General features: G+C 41.6%; 1 protein-coding gene across 1 annotated transcript in view; it reads right to left on the minus strand.

Annotated features, from left to right (window-relative positions):
• The window catches only part of ints7 (integrator complex subunit 7), a 35,708-nt gene that overhangs the window by 15,892 nt on the left and 4,438 nt on the right, over nt 1–15,378 (minus strand). The window contains exons 7-12 of the mRNA XM_084081880.1: nt 14,831–14,953; nt 13,973–14,090; nt 12,364–12,498; nt 4,307–4,404; nt 2,873–3,112; nt 1,621–1,758 (exon numbers count right to left, since the gene is read on the minus strand). Of these exons, the coding sequence (XP_083938006.1) occupies nt 1,621–1,758; nt 2,873–3,112; nt 4,307–4,404; nt 12,364–12,498; nt 13,973–14,090; nt 14,831–14,953 (852 nt within the window). The remainder of the gene's footprint in view (nt 1–1,620; nt 1,759–2,872; nt 3,113–4,306; nt 4,405–12,363; nt 12,499–13,972; nt 14,091–14,830; nt 14,954–15,378) is intronic.

Below are 15,378 nucleotides of genomic sequence, written 5' to 3' on the forward strand. Positions count from 1 at the left end.
GCCACAATGTCCAAAAAGTATTTCAAACAAATTGAGAACATTAAGTTGAACTGTTAATTGTTTCAGTGTATGGGTTTGGAGCCACTTAGAGACAATGTGTGAAATGTGTGTTGAGAAGGTTTACAGAGAGCCATACTAAACAATCGTTTTACCGAGCCGTTATCTAAAGAGCCATACTCGAGCCGTTATCTAAAGAGCCAAAAAGCTCACGAGGAATGTTTTGTGTGTGTCCTGGATTCTAGATCAGACACACAGGTGGCAGGTGTGGAAATAATCTATGATTATGAAAGATAATTGTGGATTATTATTAATGATATAGTAATGTACTTTGTCATCTGTCCTGTTGGAGAATACATGTCCCTTTAGCAGGCCATATTAGACCCCCTGGTGAGGTAGCTGCTTCAAAGGGCCTTGCATACCAAGCGGGGGAAGGTTGTGAGATAAGAAACAATAGGTGGACAGGGCAGAAGGCCAGAGCTAGCCGGCCCTTGTGTGATGTGTAACAAGAGACAGGACCAAGCGCAAAGCCTTGTGGGTAACCAGAACTTCCTGTTGCTTAAAGATCTGCCCTAAAGGCGGACCTTATGTGTGAAGTTGATATAATAGGCTGCCTGAGCACAGGATTTTAGATTCAGAAGGAACAGTGCCGTGGGTTACCTGAAATATGGGTTTTAAGTAACTTACCGAGATCCTACAAGAGAGTGAGAGACCAATAGTGAGTAACATTGTAATTTTGTACTTGTGATGTGTACGTCTGATGTGAAGTCATATCCTTAATACTCTGTGTGTTATGTGCTTATTCTCTCTCTCAGGTTTTATTACCTAACCACTAACTACCGGTGCCTAAAGTGCTAACCGTTGCTAACTGGTAACTAAGTTTTAGACTAGATTATGTTTGTAATGTTTGTATAGTAAATAAAAAACCATCAAAGACACCAGGTATGAGTAATGTGCTTACAACTCTCTCCACTCTTCTTGAACCCTTTCAATGGGTCTAGCGATTGTAGCTTAGCTGCATCAAACGCAGAAAGTGCGATTTGCTACAAAATTGAACAGCCACTCCCCTGCTTTCTACAGAACGAAAATGAAGCCGATAGTTCAGGAACATGCATTCCTCCATCGTTAATATATACAGTTGGCCACGTCCGGAACTCAAACGCTATTGGTTGAGACCAGACACGTGACCAGCGAACCGGAAAACACCCCCAAAAATGCTATTGGTTGGGTAGCTTGTCAATCAAGAGCGGGGGCGGGGAATGAATGCTATTGGTTGTGTAGGTTGTCAATCAAATCATCCCGCCCCTCCTGGAGCATAGCCTACTTTATCGTCAATTTTAGAATAAATGGGACCATAATTTAGCAAAACGCATATCATGATGATTGAAAGGAGACTTTAAACTAGCAACTGGAAGCATATAGAATTTATGAAAAGTTTTATTACGGTAAGAAAATCTAGTCTAAAGTTTGTCAAAAACCCATTCACTTGCGCTAAAATAAATTCTTTCTGACACTTCAGGTCGGCGCAGGGTAAAACAGCGCCACTCTGGCCATTCATAAGCTTCCGTGTTGGCCTCATCGTAAATATCCAAGCCTTGCCCCTTGGTTACTGTATATAATCACCATGCGTGAGGCTTGCCGTGCGATGCGGTACACCGTCCAGCCGTTGGCCACGCTCTCCAGCTGCTGTTTGATGACCAGCTTCACTTCGGCCGACAGAGACGACTGGCTCGCCACGAAAATCACCGTGGCCAAGGAGACCTGCAGCCGACGACAGGAGAGAAACATGAAGACATGCTGATCGTAGAAGATTGGAGAAGTACTTACCCTGCAGAGAGAGCAGGAAAAAAACAAATCTAAACCAAGACTTTTGAAACTAAAACTAACAAACCTTATTAAATAAATATGACCTTGCTTCCGAACCTGTATTTAAGAAGTTAATTTTTTTTGAAAAGCCAAAGTATAAAACAGGGTTAACGTGTTTCAACTGGGGGGGGGGGGGGGGGGGGGGGGGCACTTTAACCCATTAAAACGGAGAACGTGGAACAGTGGTTTAGAACGGTGGTTTTCAAAATAGCAGATGTGCAAGCTCACAGCGCGTCACTTCGTGCCGCGCTGCGAGCTTGCACATCTGCTATTTTCAATCTTTGAAAGTGATTTTGTTTTACACAGTAAGTAAGTAGGTAGGAGAGGCTTATTGTCGGTATCAGCCAGTACGCTCCCGCATCCATCCCTGTTTCACAATGCGCTAAGACCCCTGGGAGATGGATCGCTGTGGTGGAGCGCAACCCCTACCATCAGCTCCCAGTACTTACAGTACCGGAGTTACCGCACCACTTGCAGCACCCAAGCCGTGCTACTCATGCGCTGAGTTGGCGGTGCCCGGGTTCGAAACCCATGACCTTGTGGTCAAGCGGCAAGTTCAACTGAGCTACGAGGTCCGAGACCAAATATATATAATTTAGGGGCGTCCTTGGCATGGAAAAAGTCAACTTGTATTTGTAGAATCGGCCTACGGTCTTAAAAGGAGTAGTTCACCCAAAAAATTACTTATTTTGTATCAATTACACACCCCATGAAGCCTTGAATTCATGGAGTTCTTTTTGTTTTTGTCGCATTCCTAAGCCAATAATTTGATGACCAGCAGAAAGATGCTAATGTCTCCAGTAGGAGACTCAAAAGAGACTCTTTGAGTCTCCTACCGGAAACACAGCCGGTCTTCAAATTATTTGCTTAGGACTGCAACAAAAACTAAAACATCTCAATGAATTCAAGGCTTCATGGGGTGTGTAACTGATAGAGAATAAGTACTTTTTTGGGTGAACTACTCCTTTAGTGGGTTAAGAACCACTGGTGTATTGAGCCTCTTTCTCACCAGGAGCTCCTGCTGCTTGTCGGTAGAGGAGTGGCTGGCCACCCGGTAGAGTTCCACCAGATCTCCCAGCATGCCCTCGCCCAGCACGGGCAGGTGGCTGGCGATGGCCGCCAGGGCGTGGCAGATGAGGACGCGGGCCGAGTCGCAGGCGGAGTGCAGCTGGCAGAGCAGGAAGTCCACGGCCCCCTGGCTGAGGTGAGGACCACTCTTCAGCAGCTGGACCAGAGAGGTGAGCGCCGTCTGACGAGAAGAAGGTTGAGACATGAAGCAGCTGGACACTTAGTATTGTTTATGCTCTATCTATCCTATTTAAAAGATTTTCAAAAAATAACAAAAATATGATTTTTCTAAACTTAATAAAGACAAAATTCTCATACAAAATTCAGAAAAACATTAATGGAATTTCATAACTTTAAACAAGCATTTAAGAAATACTGGAAATAGCAGATCTACAAGCTTGTGAGCTTGTAGATCAGCGATTGTTCTGTCACAGGGGTCTCTCCAGCTCTTCAGTAAACAGAATATAGTACATTTTCAGGTAGGTGACAACATTTAAGCCAATCAGGAGAGAGCACTGAAAATGCATTTTCTGTTTAAGAGCTGGAGAGACTTCTTTTACTGAACAAACACTCTATAGCAATGTGTACTATTAGAATATAGAGCTATTTAACACTTATTTTAACCAAAGTAAGTAAATCACTTACCTACCTTTAAAATGTTTTCGTGTCAATTCGTTGTTACATAAAAAATAAAACACATGCTTCTCGATTATTCGATTAATCTGAAAAAAGTTGTTGATAGAATAATCGTAAGAAAATAATAGATATTTGGAGCCCTAAGTTGGATAGTTATTTTACACTCTTATCCGTTTTGTCTGAGGTGTGACTGTGGTCCACTCTTCAATATTTGGAACAAGGAGGTGAGGCTCGTCTGACAAGAAACTGGAGAATTATTTTATACTCTTTTAATTTTAAGAAAATGAACCAAACCATACACAGGTCAGAGCTTGGATGAGTTTTGAGGTCAGAGCGTGGATGTACAGGTAAACAACCTGTCCTGGGTGTTCCCTAATGATGCTACTTAAGGCTCTGAGTCTGTTGCAGTGCGACGGGGGCTTTGGGCTTGTAGATCTGCTATTTTAAGTGTGGGACGTGATATGCTATCAAGCATATCCTCTCTGTCAGGTGGAAACCAAAACTGTTTTCAGGATTCAAATTCCAAACAGCAAAAGTAGCAGATCGACAAGCTCGAAACGCGGCTCGAAGCTTGTACAGTAGATGTGCTACTTTTGATGCTTTTTTGTGACGCTGTAGTATGATCAAGTAGGGGCGTTAAGTTACGAAAAAACACAAAAAGATATGAATATGAATAAGAATATGGAGAGAAGAGGTTTCTGCTCGACAACAACTACTGTATATGTAAACCAGGCCTTACCTTGAGCGTGGCGTGAGCACTGTCACTGTGGTCCTGACTGCAGAGCACCAGCAGACACTGCACTCCCAGCAGGCTCTCCTGCTCCAACTGCACTATGTCTGGAGATAGTGAAACACACACAACAACAAAAACAAATATCAGTGGTATTATACAACGGTTAGTCGCTCAACACGCTCTCAACGCATCACCTATATTTTTTCCAGGAATCTTGAAAATAAGGGCAACTATTACTGTAGGAGCCGATCTACAATAGGCCAAATGTATGTGCCATGCCTAATACCCCTGCCAGTGTGCTTTGTCACCCTCTACAGACATGGAAGAGAGGAGAGCATAAGAACCTGGCCTAGAGAGGGCCAGGTGTAGTTGATTGGAGGTTCACAGCTTTTTACGTCTGGTTTTTGTTGCTGCTGCCTTCTTTTCTAAGTTATTTGCTATATTCTAAGTCTATTTATTTTATGTTTTGAAGCCTGGATCACAACTTATGGAATAAACCTTTTTTGAGTTCAACCTTAACTTTTGGACATTCCTCATTTCCCTTTTTTGGTCATGTTTGCTGCACAAAGCCAGTCCGTGCAAAAAGGTACTCTCAGTCAACCACCACAATGACAAAAGGTCACTACATTGGTAAAAAGCTGCCTTTTTGGAGTACAGGACTAAATGGACAATATGGATTCATGGATTGTTTGATGGATTTCTGGATTGGAAGCAAAAGTGTTTTGTGTTGGCATTAATGGACTAATGAAATGATCATGACATGCTCTGATGCAAAGATGGAAAATGGCACATGAATGAACTATGATACCTATGTGAACTGAAACATTTGAATGAAATCAAACAAAATGAAATGAACTTTGAATACTGAGGTCTTTGAAAAATGGTTGAAGAAATGGCTACTACAAAACTGCCTACTGAGTCTGCCTCACTGGACTCAGGAGAGGATTCAGCAAACAAAGGCAGTCTGACTGAGGAAATGCAAGAAATGCGCCAGACTCGGAAAACGAAAGTGACACAGCTCACTCGACGCATGAATATAATCAAAGACCTGATGAAAGATGCCACTAATGTTCACTGGGTTCAAGAAAATGCTACCCAGTATAATGGCACATTGGAACAGTTTAAAGATGCTCACACACAATATCAACAAATGTTGAGTGAAGAGGAATGTGAAAATGATACTAAATCATGGTACCAACCCCAATGGGAAATTATTTCTGAATTTGTTGATTCTCTTTCTAAATGGATAACCAGTTTTAATCCAAAGCCACCTGCTGGTGATCTAAAAGAAGTGGCCTCAGCAGCCTCAACTCATAGCTCAAGAGTGAGCCACAGGAGTGAAAGAGTCCAGGCCGAGGCTGAAAGGGCAGAATTGATGGCAAAAAGAGCAGCGCTTAAGGAAAAGCATGAATTGGAATTGGAAGAGGAGAAGTTGAATCTTCAGAAGGAAGAAATAAGGAGAAAAAAGAAAATGTTGGATATTCAGGGAGCACTGACAGCAAAGTCAGCCAAAATTGCAGTCCTGGAAAATGCAGATGCAAATACGAATGGCATGAATGAGTACTTAAAGGAAATGATGGATAAAAATGGAACAAAAACTGAAATCAAAGATTTTACTTTACCATCTACAACACAGCCTGCAAGTGTGAGACCAAAGACTGAAACTCAACCTCATCCCACTATCTCTAGAACACCAAGACAACCAGCTCAAAATACATCTCAAATGCAGAATGCCAGTTCTCACCTAACTGCACCAACCCCAGGAGCAGCACGGGGTCCTGTGGGGTCTGATCAGCTCCACAGAGTCCTTGAAAGGCAAAATGACCTCACAAGTCTTCTTGTAAAGCAAAATGAAAATGCCTTTCTGCCAAAAAGAGACATTGTTACTAGGGGTGTGCCGATACACTAATTTCACCAAACGATACGATACGATATTTGGCTCACAACTTCGATACGATTTCGATACGATACGATACGCACTTTTTTTTATTATGAAAATATATGGAGGAGAAAAAAAGAAAATGCAAACAAATAATTCTGTTTTTGCATTATTCAGACATGCAAACTTGTAGCTTTTCAGCTACAATAGCCGTTTTGAATCCAGATAGTATGACACCTGACCCGAAAAAAAAACATGTTGTCACTCTTTTCACTTCGGGGCCGTTTGCATGTCTGATTATTATGATTGTAAAAAAAAAAAAAAAAAAAAAAAAAAAAAAAAAAAAAAAAATCAAAAACGATATTTTTTTTTCCAAAACGATACATATCGTCGCGAAAACGTATCGCGATATATCGCGGGACGATATATCGGCACACCCCTAATTGTTACCTTTGATGGGGATATTTTGCAGTACCAGACATTCATTAAATCATTTGAGCAAGTCATTGAGTCTAGAGTAGAGTGTGATGAAGAAAAGCTGTATTTTCTCGAACAATACACAAAAGGTCCAGCTCAAACCCTTGTTAAGAGTTGTCGATATATGGCTCCTAATAGAGGTTTCAAAAATGCCAAACAACTGTTGCAAGACAATTATGGTAATGAATACAAAATTGCAAGTGCCTACATAGAAAAAGCCCTAAGCTGGCCTTTAATCAAAGCTGAAGATCCAAAAGCTTTACAAGCATACTCACTGTATCTCAGAGGCTGCTGTAATTCAATGCAAGACATGGCATACATGGATGAGCTGAATGTGGCATCCAATCTTAAGGCCATAGCGCTCAAGCTGCCATTCAAAGTGCGTGAAAAATGGAGATCATTTGCCTGTGACTTGCAAGAGAGGAGAAATGGCAGAGTGAGATTATTGGATCTTGTAGATTTCTGTGACAAGCAAGTTCGAATTTTCTCTGACCCAATCTTTGGCAATCTTTCCCAAGACTCATTACCATATCAAGCCAAAGCAAGAGATAAATTCAAAACCCAGCCCCCCAAGCCCAAATCAACTGGAAGTTTTGCCACAAGTATCGATTCATCAGCTCAACCAGCCCACTGTTCATTCTGCAATGGTGAGCACCAAATTGCAATATGTTCCAGCTTTAAGTCAAAGTTAAACAAAGATAAGATAGACTTTTTGAGAACAAATGGAATGTGTTTCGGATGTCTCATGAAAGGACACATGAGCAAGGATTGCAAAAGGCGCCTCAAATGTGATGTGTGTAACAAACTGCACCCAGGAGCTCTACACATACAGTTCAAGGAGAAGATGACAAGCCCAGGGACAGAGCAACGTCCACCAGATGGAGACAAAAACACTTCACACGTCACCTTCCAATCTTGCAGACATATTGGGGCCGGTAAGAATGACATCACACTTTCCATTGTTCCTGTCCAGATCAAAAGTAGCAAAAGTGACAAGATTATTGAGACATATGCCTTCCTTGACCCTAGCAGTACTGCTAGTTTCTGTACAACACAACTAATGTCAAACTTGAACATCAAAGGCAGAAAGACCAGCATTATGTTGCGTACCATGAGCCAGGAGAAGAATGTGACATCTCACCTTGTCACAGGTCTTGAGATCTCTGGATTGGATAAATCAGATTTCATTGCTTTGCCTGAAATATACACACAGAAGGAAATGCCTGTAACTAAAGATAACATCGTCAGAAAGGAGGATCTTTCCAAATGGCCATATCTGAACAATGTGCACATTCCTGTCATTAATGCTGAAGTGGAGTTGCTGATTGGAACAGACGCCCCAAAAATCATGGAACCCTTAGAGGTAATCAACAGCAAAGGAGATGGTCCGTTTGCTGTGAGAACACGTTTGGGGTGGATTGTTAATGGACCGCTTGGACGTCATGATGGCACAGGCACAGCCTGTCATCCAACTGTCCAATGCAATAGAATTTCAATTGCCAAAGTAGAGAAGCTCTTGATCAGCCAATACAACCAGGACTTCAGTGAGAAGGCATCTGAGGATAAGCCTGAGATGTAAATGGAAGACAGGAAATTCATGAAATGTGCAAATAGTAGTGTAACACTGAAAGATGGACACTATTATCTGGATTTGCCTTTCAGGAGAAATGACCTCATCATGCCAAATAATCGTTCATTTGCAGAACAACGCCTCCTAGGGATGAAAAGGAAATTGGAAAGGAATGCACACTTCAAGAAAGAGTACATTAACTTTGTAGCTGATGTAATTGAGAAGGGCTATGCCAAAGTGGTACCGTCAGAGCAGCTTAAAAAGACAGATGGGAGAATTTGGTACATTCCACATCACGGTGTGTACCACCCCAAAAAGCAAACCTTAAGAGTTGTATTTGACTGCAGTGCTTCCTACCAGGGAAAGTCACTCAACTCTGAGCTGCTACAAGGCCCTGATTTGACAAACAGCCTAATTGGAGTGCTTCTGAAATTCAGAAAGGAGCCAGTGGCTGTGATGGCAGATATCCGCTCAATGTTCCATCAAATGAGGGTGTCTGCAAAGGACATTGACTTTCTAAGATTTCTATGGTGGCCTAATGGTGATGTCAGTAAAAGCCCAGTCGAACACTGCATGCTTGTTCACCTATTTGGAGCTACTTCATCACCCAGCTGCTCAAGCTTCGCATTAAAAAGAACTGCAGAGGACAATGAGGCTCATTTTCACCCAGAAATAGTAGGCACCATTAAAAATAACTTTTATGTTGACGATTGCCTAAAGTCCATGGTCCATGGCCCCCTGGTTAAAAACCTGTCAAGTGCCTGTCACATGGGAGGATTTCATCTCACAAAGTGGGTGAGTAACAGCCGCGCTGTGCTCTCTACTATTCCTGAAGAAGACAGGGCCAAAGAAGTTAAAATGTTGGATTTGGATAAGGAGGAACTGCCCATGGAAAGGGCACTGGGACTACAGTGGAATGTTGAAAATGACACATTCATGTTCAAAATCACACTGAAAGAAAAGCCACTCACTCGAAGAGGAATGCTGTCTGTTGTAAGTTCAGTTTATGATCCACTTGGCTTTTTAGTCCCACTAACTCTTCCTGCGAAAAATATGCTCCAAGAACTGTGCAAACAAAAGTATGGCTGGGATGAGAAAATTCCACAAGCAACATCTCAAAAATGGACTGACTGGACATCTAGTCTGACAAAGCTGACTGATTTCAGTGCCTCGCTGCATCAAACCAAAAGACTTTGGAGAACCAACAAGTTTCCAATTACATCACTTTTCAGACTCCAGTGAGGATGGATATGGCACTGTTAGCTACCTGCGGATGATAAACAGCAGAGGGGAAGTGTCTGTTTCATTTATGATGGGAAAAGGAAGAGTGGCTCCCTTGAAGCAGATCACGGTACCCAGGATGGAGCTCACAGCCGCAGTGTTATCAGTAAGAGTGGACAAAATGCTGAAGTCAGAGCTACAACTGGAACTGGAGGATTCTGTCTTTTGGACAGATAGTCAGACTGTGTTGAAATACATCTCCAATGAACAAACACGATTCCACTTTGTAGCCAATCGCATAGCCGCGATCGGGCGAACACCAGTGTGTCACAATGGCGGTTTGTAAGCACAAAAGTCAACCCAGCTGACTATGCATCCAGAGGATTAAGTGCCAAGAAATTTGTTGAATGTGAACAATGGATACAAGGTCCAATGTTTCTCATGAATTCTGAAAATGACTGGCCAGCCAACTACATTGACTTACAGTTCAACCCAGTGGATGACCAGGAGGTCAAAAGAAAAGTTGTCTCATATACAACCAACGTAAACAAACAAAGCCCAACAGACCAGCTGCTGTCACACTTCTCAGATTGGCTGAGACTCAAGAAGGCAGTGGCATGGTACTTGAAGTTCAAAAATGTTCTGAGAAAACTTGCAAAAAAAAGAAAAGAAATGGAACTCAAGGAAATTGGTGTAACTACACGTTCCCAAAGCAAAAAAGTTGCTTCAAAAAAGCAAGTGTTCAATTCCACTGTGAGTGGTCAGAACATCACTGTGGATGACATGGAAGAGGCTGAAAAAGTCATCATTGGAATTAGCCAGAGTCGAACATTCCCTGAAGAATTGGCAAAGTTGCAAACTGCGCCATCATGTGTGCAAAAAACAAGCTGCATATTCAAGTTGGATCCAGTGTTGGACAATGGCTTATTAAGAGTTGGTGGACGACTCAACCGTGCTGCCATGCCTGAACAGGTAAAACATCCCATCATCCTGCACAAAAATCACCCAATTTCTTCTCTGATACTACGTCACATACATGAGCGCACAGGCCACAGTGGAAGAAATTACATGCTTTCTGAGCTTCGTAAGAAGTACTGGATCACGAATGCAAACTCAGCAGCAAGAAAGGTGATCACCAAGTGTACTGTGTGCAGACGTGTAGCAGGAAGGACCAAAGTGCAGAAAATGGCAGACTTGCCCCAAGAACGACTAATGCCTGACCTTCCACCCTTTACAAATGTTGGAATGGATTACTTTGGACCAATCCAAGTAAAAAGAGCAAGAAGCCTTGTCAAACGATATGGAGTGATCTTTACTTGTATGGCCAGTAGGGCGGTGCATTTAGAAATGGCATACTCCTTAGACACAGACTCTTGCGTTCATGCCATTAGGAGGTTCATATGCCGGAGAGGTCAAGTATCTCACATCCGTTCAGACAATGGCACCAATCTGGTCGGTGCAAAGAAAGAACTATGTGAAGCCCTGATGAGTCTAAACCAGGACAAACTCAGAAATTCTTTACTGAAAGATGGCATCAAGTGGACTTTTAACCCTCCTTCAGCATCACACCACGGTGGAGTGTGGGAAAGACTCATCAGAATGGTGAGAAAAGTTCTATTATCAGTTTTACACCAGCAAGTACTCGATGATGAAGGCCTGTTTACCATCCTGTGTGAGGCAGAAGCGATTCTCAACAGTCGGCCCATCACCACCATGTCATCTGACCCACATGATCTGGAGGCACTGACACCCAGCCACATCCTGACCTTAAGATCTAAACCCATTCTCCCACCGGGGGTCTTTCAAAAGTCTGACATGTACCTCAAGCGCCGATGGAGACAAGCTCAATACATGGCCGACTTGTTTTGGAAGAGGTGGACCCAAGAGTACTTGCCATTGTTGCAGGAGCGACAAAAATGGTCAAGTAAGAAGAAAAACATTCAGACAGGTGATGTTGTCATGATTGTCGACTCAACAGCACCTCGAGGGTCATGGATGCTGGGAAGGGTGATGGAAACCATGCCAGATGCCAAAGGCCTAGTTCGTTCTGTGAAGATCAAGACTAAGACCAGTGTTCTTGAACGACCCATCACAAAAGTGTGTCTGCTGCTTGAAGACGACTCCTGTCCCCAGTAGAACTTTTTTAAGTTAAGTCGTTTTCTAGTTTTATTTTGACACTTAATGAAGAATGTGTTGAATATAATTAATCGGCTCCATTCATTATTTTGTATTAATAATTGTATTTTGTTACACACCATACAATTGGGGCCGGTGTGTAGGAGCCGATCTACAATAGGCCAAATGTATGTGCCATGCCTAATACCCCTGCCAGTGTGCTTTGTCACCCTCTACAGACATGGAAGAGAGGAGAGCATAAGAACCTGGCCTAGAGAGGGCCAGGTGTAGTTGATTGGAGGTTCACAGCTTTTTACGTCTGGTTTTTGTTGCTGCTGCCTTCTTTTCTAAGTTATTTGCTATATTCTAAGTCTATTTATTTTATGTTTTGAAGCCTGGATCAAAACTTATGGAATAAACCTTTTTTGAGTTCAACCTTAACTTTTGGACATTCCTCATTTCCCTTTTTTGGTCATGTTTGCTGCACAAAGCCAGTCCGTGCAAAAAGGTACTCTCAGTCAACCACCACAAGGACAAAAGGTCACTACAATTACCTATAATGACATGCCCGAAATAGGGACACCAGGTTGAAAGTGGTTAAACAAGCCCTATTTCATCGTTTAAAAAAACATCCAAACAGCAAGAAAAGTAGATCTACAAAATCCCAACATGTGCTCGATGTGTGCTCCATGTGATCTTGTAGGTCTGCGAACATGTTCACCTGTAATGACGAGATGCCCAAAAACGGTGATACCAGGTTTAAAAGCGGTTAAGCGGCGTGCTGTACAGCACTTGGCTAACCTTTGTCTTGACAGGAAATGGTGATGTTGGTGAGAAGGATGACGCCGTGCGCCGCCACCGCCAGGTTGCTATGGTAACAGCATTCCTGCGCCAGCTTCACCAGGTCGGTCAGCCGAGGAGGAACCGATGTGCTGCCTGAGGAAGAAGAGGAGGAGGAGGAGGAGGAGAAGATTCAGCTGCTGGGCTCTACTCACTGTGTCACAATCTACTGGGTGAGAGTAATCTACTGTGTCACACAACCTGAACCTACTATATCGCAGTGTTGATTTTGTCGACTAAAACTATGACGAAAAATGTTCGTCGACTACCTTTTTTCACTGAGGAAAAACTAAATAAAAACTAAATAAAAACTAAATAAAAACTAAGCTACAATGACTAAAACTGAGACTAAATATATTGACAGTTTCGTCAACAAATAAAAACTAGACTAAGATGTTAGTGAGGGACGAGTGGAGAAGAGATCCAGTGTTGCGCTCAGCTGTTGCACTCTGAAAATAGCAGATCTACAAGCTCACAACGCGTCCAACCAAAATAAAATCAGCGATTACATCAAGGCACCGCCAAAATACATTTTAGTCCACTAAATCAACTGTAGATTTAGTCAACTATAATCTTAAGATATTTAGTCGACTAAAACTAAACTAAACTAAAACATTTCAGATGACTAAAATATGACTAAAACTAAATTATATTTTATTCAAAAGACTATGACTTTTTGTGTTTTTTTCGTAAAGTAACGCCCTACTTTGATCATACTACAGTGTCACACAAAAGCATCAAAAGTAGCAGATCTACAAGCTCAAAATGCGGCGCGAAGCAATCCGTTTTGAGCTTGTTTTGATACTTTTGAATTTGAATCCAGAAAAGTAACAGTTTTGGACGTACTGTATGACGTTTTCACCGACAGACGATAAGAGCTAAAATCTAAAATGCTTTTGAGCTTGTAGATCTGCTACTTTTGCTATTTCTGAATTTGAATCCTGAAAAGTAACAGTTTGGGATTTTTATAGTAATATAGTATCGAGTTATAGTTGTATTTATTTTGTAGGTCAGGGGGTTTAAAAGTCAATCCCTTGCTGAGTCAAACCAAAGAGAGTGAGACTATAAAAACGGGACCCGATGCCTCCCTGCCTGGCACTCAGCATCAAGGGTTGGATAAGGATTGGGGTAAGCAGTGGTGTAAAGTAACTAAGTACATTTACTCATGTACTGTACAATTTTGAGGTATTTTTACTTTACCGGAGTATTTCCAGTTTTCAGTACTTTTACCTCTACTCCACTACAACTCGGAGACAAATATTGTACTTTTACTCCACTACAATTATTTGAAAACTTCAGTTACGTAGATTTTGATTATTATTACAAAACATACATTAACCACTTCAACCCTATATACATTTCGGCCATTTGAAAATAGCCGATCTACAAGCTCACAATGTGTCGCGATGCGACTATGTGACTTTAAAATAGCGTCCCCTGAGAGATAGATTCACCAATACAGAACTGCTTGTAACAGAGTTATTTCTTCATTGAAGTATTGATACTTTTACTTAAAAGTAAAACATTTGATTACTTTTTTCCACCACTGGGGGTTAAGTGCATACAGTACCTGTAACAGGGCTGAAGTACTGCTTGATGGCAATGGAGCCAGAGAGCTGGGAGAGGACAGCCAACATTCCCAGCTTCAAACTGATGTAGGGGCTGGTCAGAGCACACTCACACAGCGTCTGCAACCCAAAGGTCCAAAACATCTCATTCATTAGGCTTGTCACTAAATAGGGCTGGACAATAAATCAATAATTTCAGGAAAAGTCTAAAATACATTATTGATCTGCTTGATGAGTTGAAGTGAGTGAGCACAGTGTTGTGCTGCCCCCTAGTGTCATACCTGTCAAATATGTTTGTGATGTGATTGCTTCTGATATTGTGCGTGTAGCCCTCTAAATGTGTACCACCATCAGTCGTATGTTCTTGTATATTGTCTGGTTTGGTTATGTTTGATGTATTTTTCTCTTTCATTTATGTTTTGTCTTGTGGTATATTTTGTATCTGTTAAATCCTGTGTTTTATTATTCTTGAAAATACCTTGTATAAAAAAGGAAAAACTGCAATAAACAGATGTACATATTGTTTTTAAATAGACAATCTGCATGCTCACAACGTGTCATGGTGCAACACATGGCGAAAAAAGGATTCCTCATTGATCAGCTTCACATTTTTGTCTGCTCATATTTAGTTTTTGTTTCATCACTTGCTGTACACACATGCTGTATCCTGTTACGAGGTCTCCCCCCCTAATTGGATTAAATTGTTATCCTGACCTGAAAATGTATTTTTTTGTTTACTAAAGAGTTGAGACCCCCGGAAGGGTCCATTTGGTTTCATTTGTACACTCTCAGAGACAAGTGCTTTTTCTGTAAAACACTTGTGCTGGTCCAGATCGCGAGGAGATTGTGAGGAGCCTCACCTGGGTGTTTCCTCTGATCCAGAGGTGAGGAGCCTTCTTGGCCAAGAACTTCAGGTCCTGGACCGCCAGTCTCTTCACGGCTCTCCTGGGGTCGTCTTTCAGGTACTGAAGGAGAAGCTGCAACTGGAAGGGGAGAAATCAAAATATACTACAGTTAAAAAAACATATATCAAGGGAGGCAGAATGCAAGCATAACCCGATGGCAGATTTTGGGGTCAGACGCCGATCAGAATCTTGGATAAAGTAGGCCTGTCTCAATTATTACATAATAGTTTACGCAATCTCAATTATTTTAGATAATTGAGATTATTTTATCATTGTTTCTATTTTGAAAAATTAGCAAAAAAAATCCAACAATTGCAGAAACAGCAGATCTTTACAAGTTTACAACGCTAGGCTTGTCGATCTGCTATTTCTTGTAGATCTGCGAAGTATACAACTATTAAATATGTCAGTCATTTCTTTGTAATTTCAAAGGGATATTTCACTTCAAATAAAATAAACATAAAAGTATATATGAAAATAAATTAAAAAGTAATAGAAAAACC

Source organism: Gymnoscopelus microlampas (genome assembly GCF_963454915.1).
Source record: "Gymnoscopelus microlampas genome assembly, chromosome: 16".
NCBI classification, from domain to species: domain Eukaryota; kingdom Metazoa; phylum Chordata; class Actinopteri; order Myctophiformes; family Myctophidae; genus Gymnoscopelus; species Gymnoscopelus microlampas.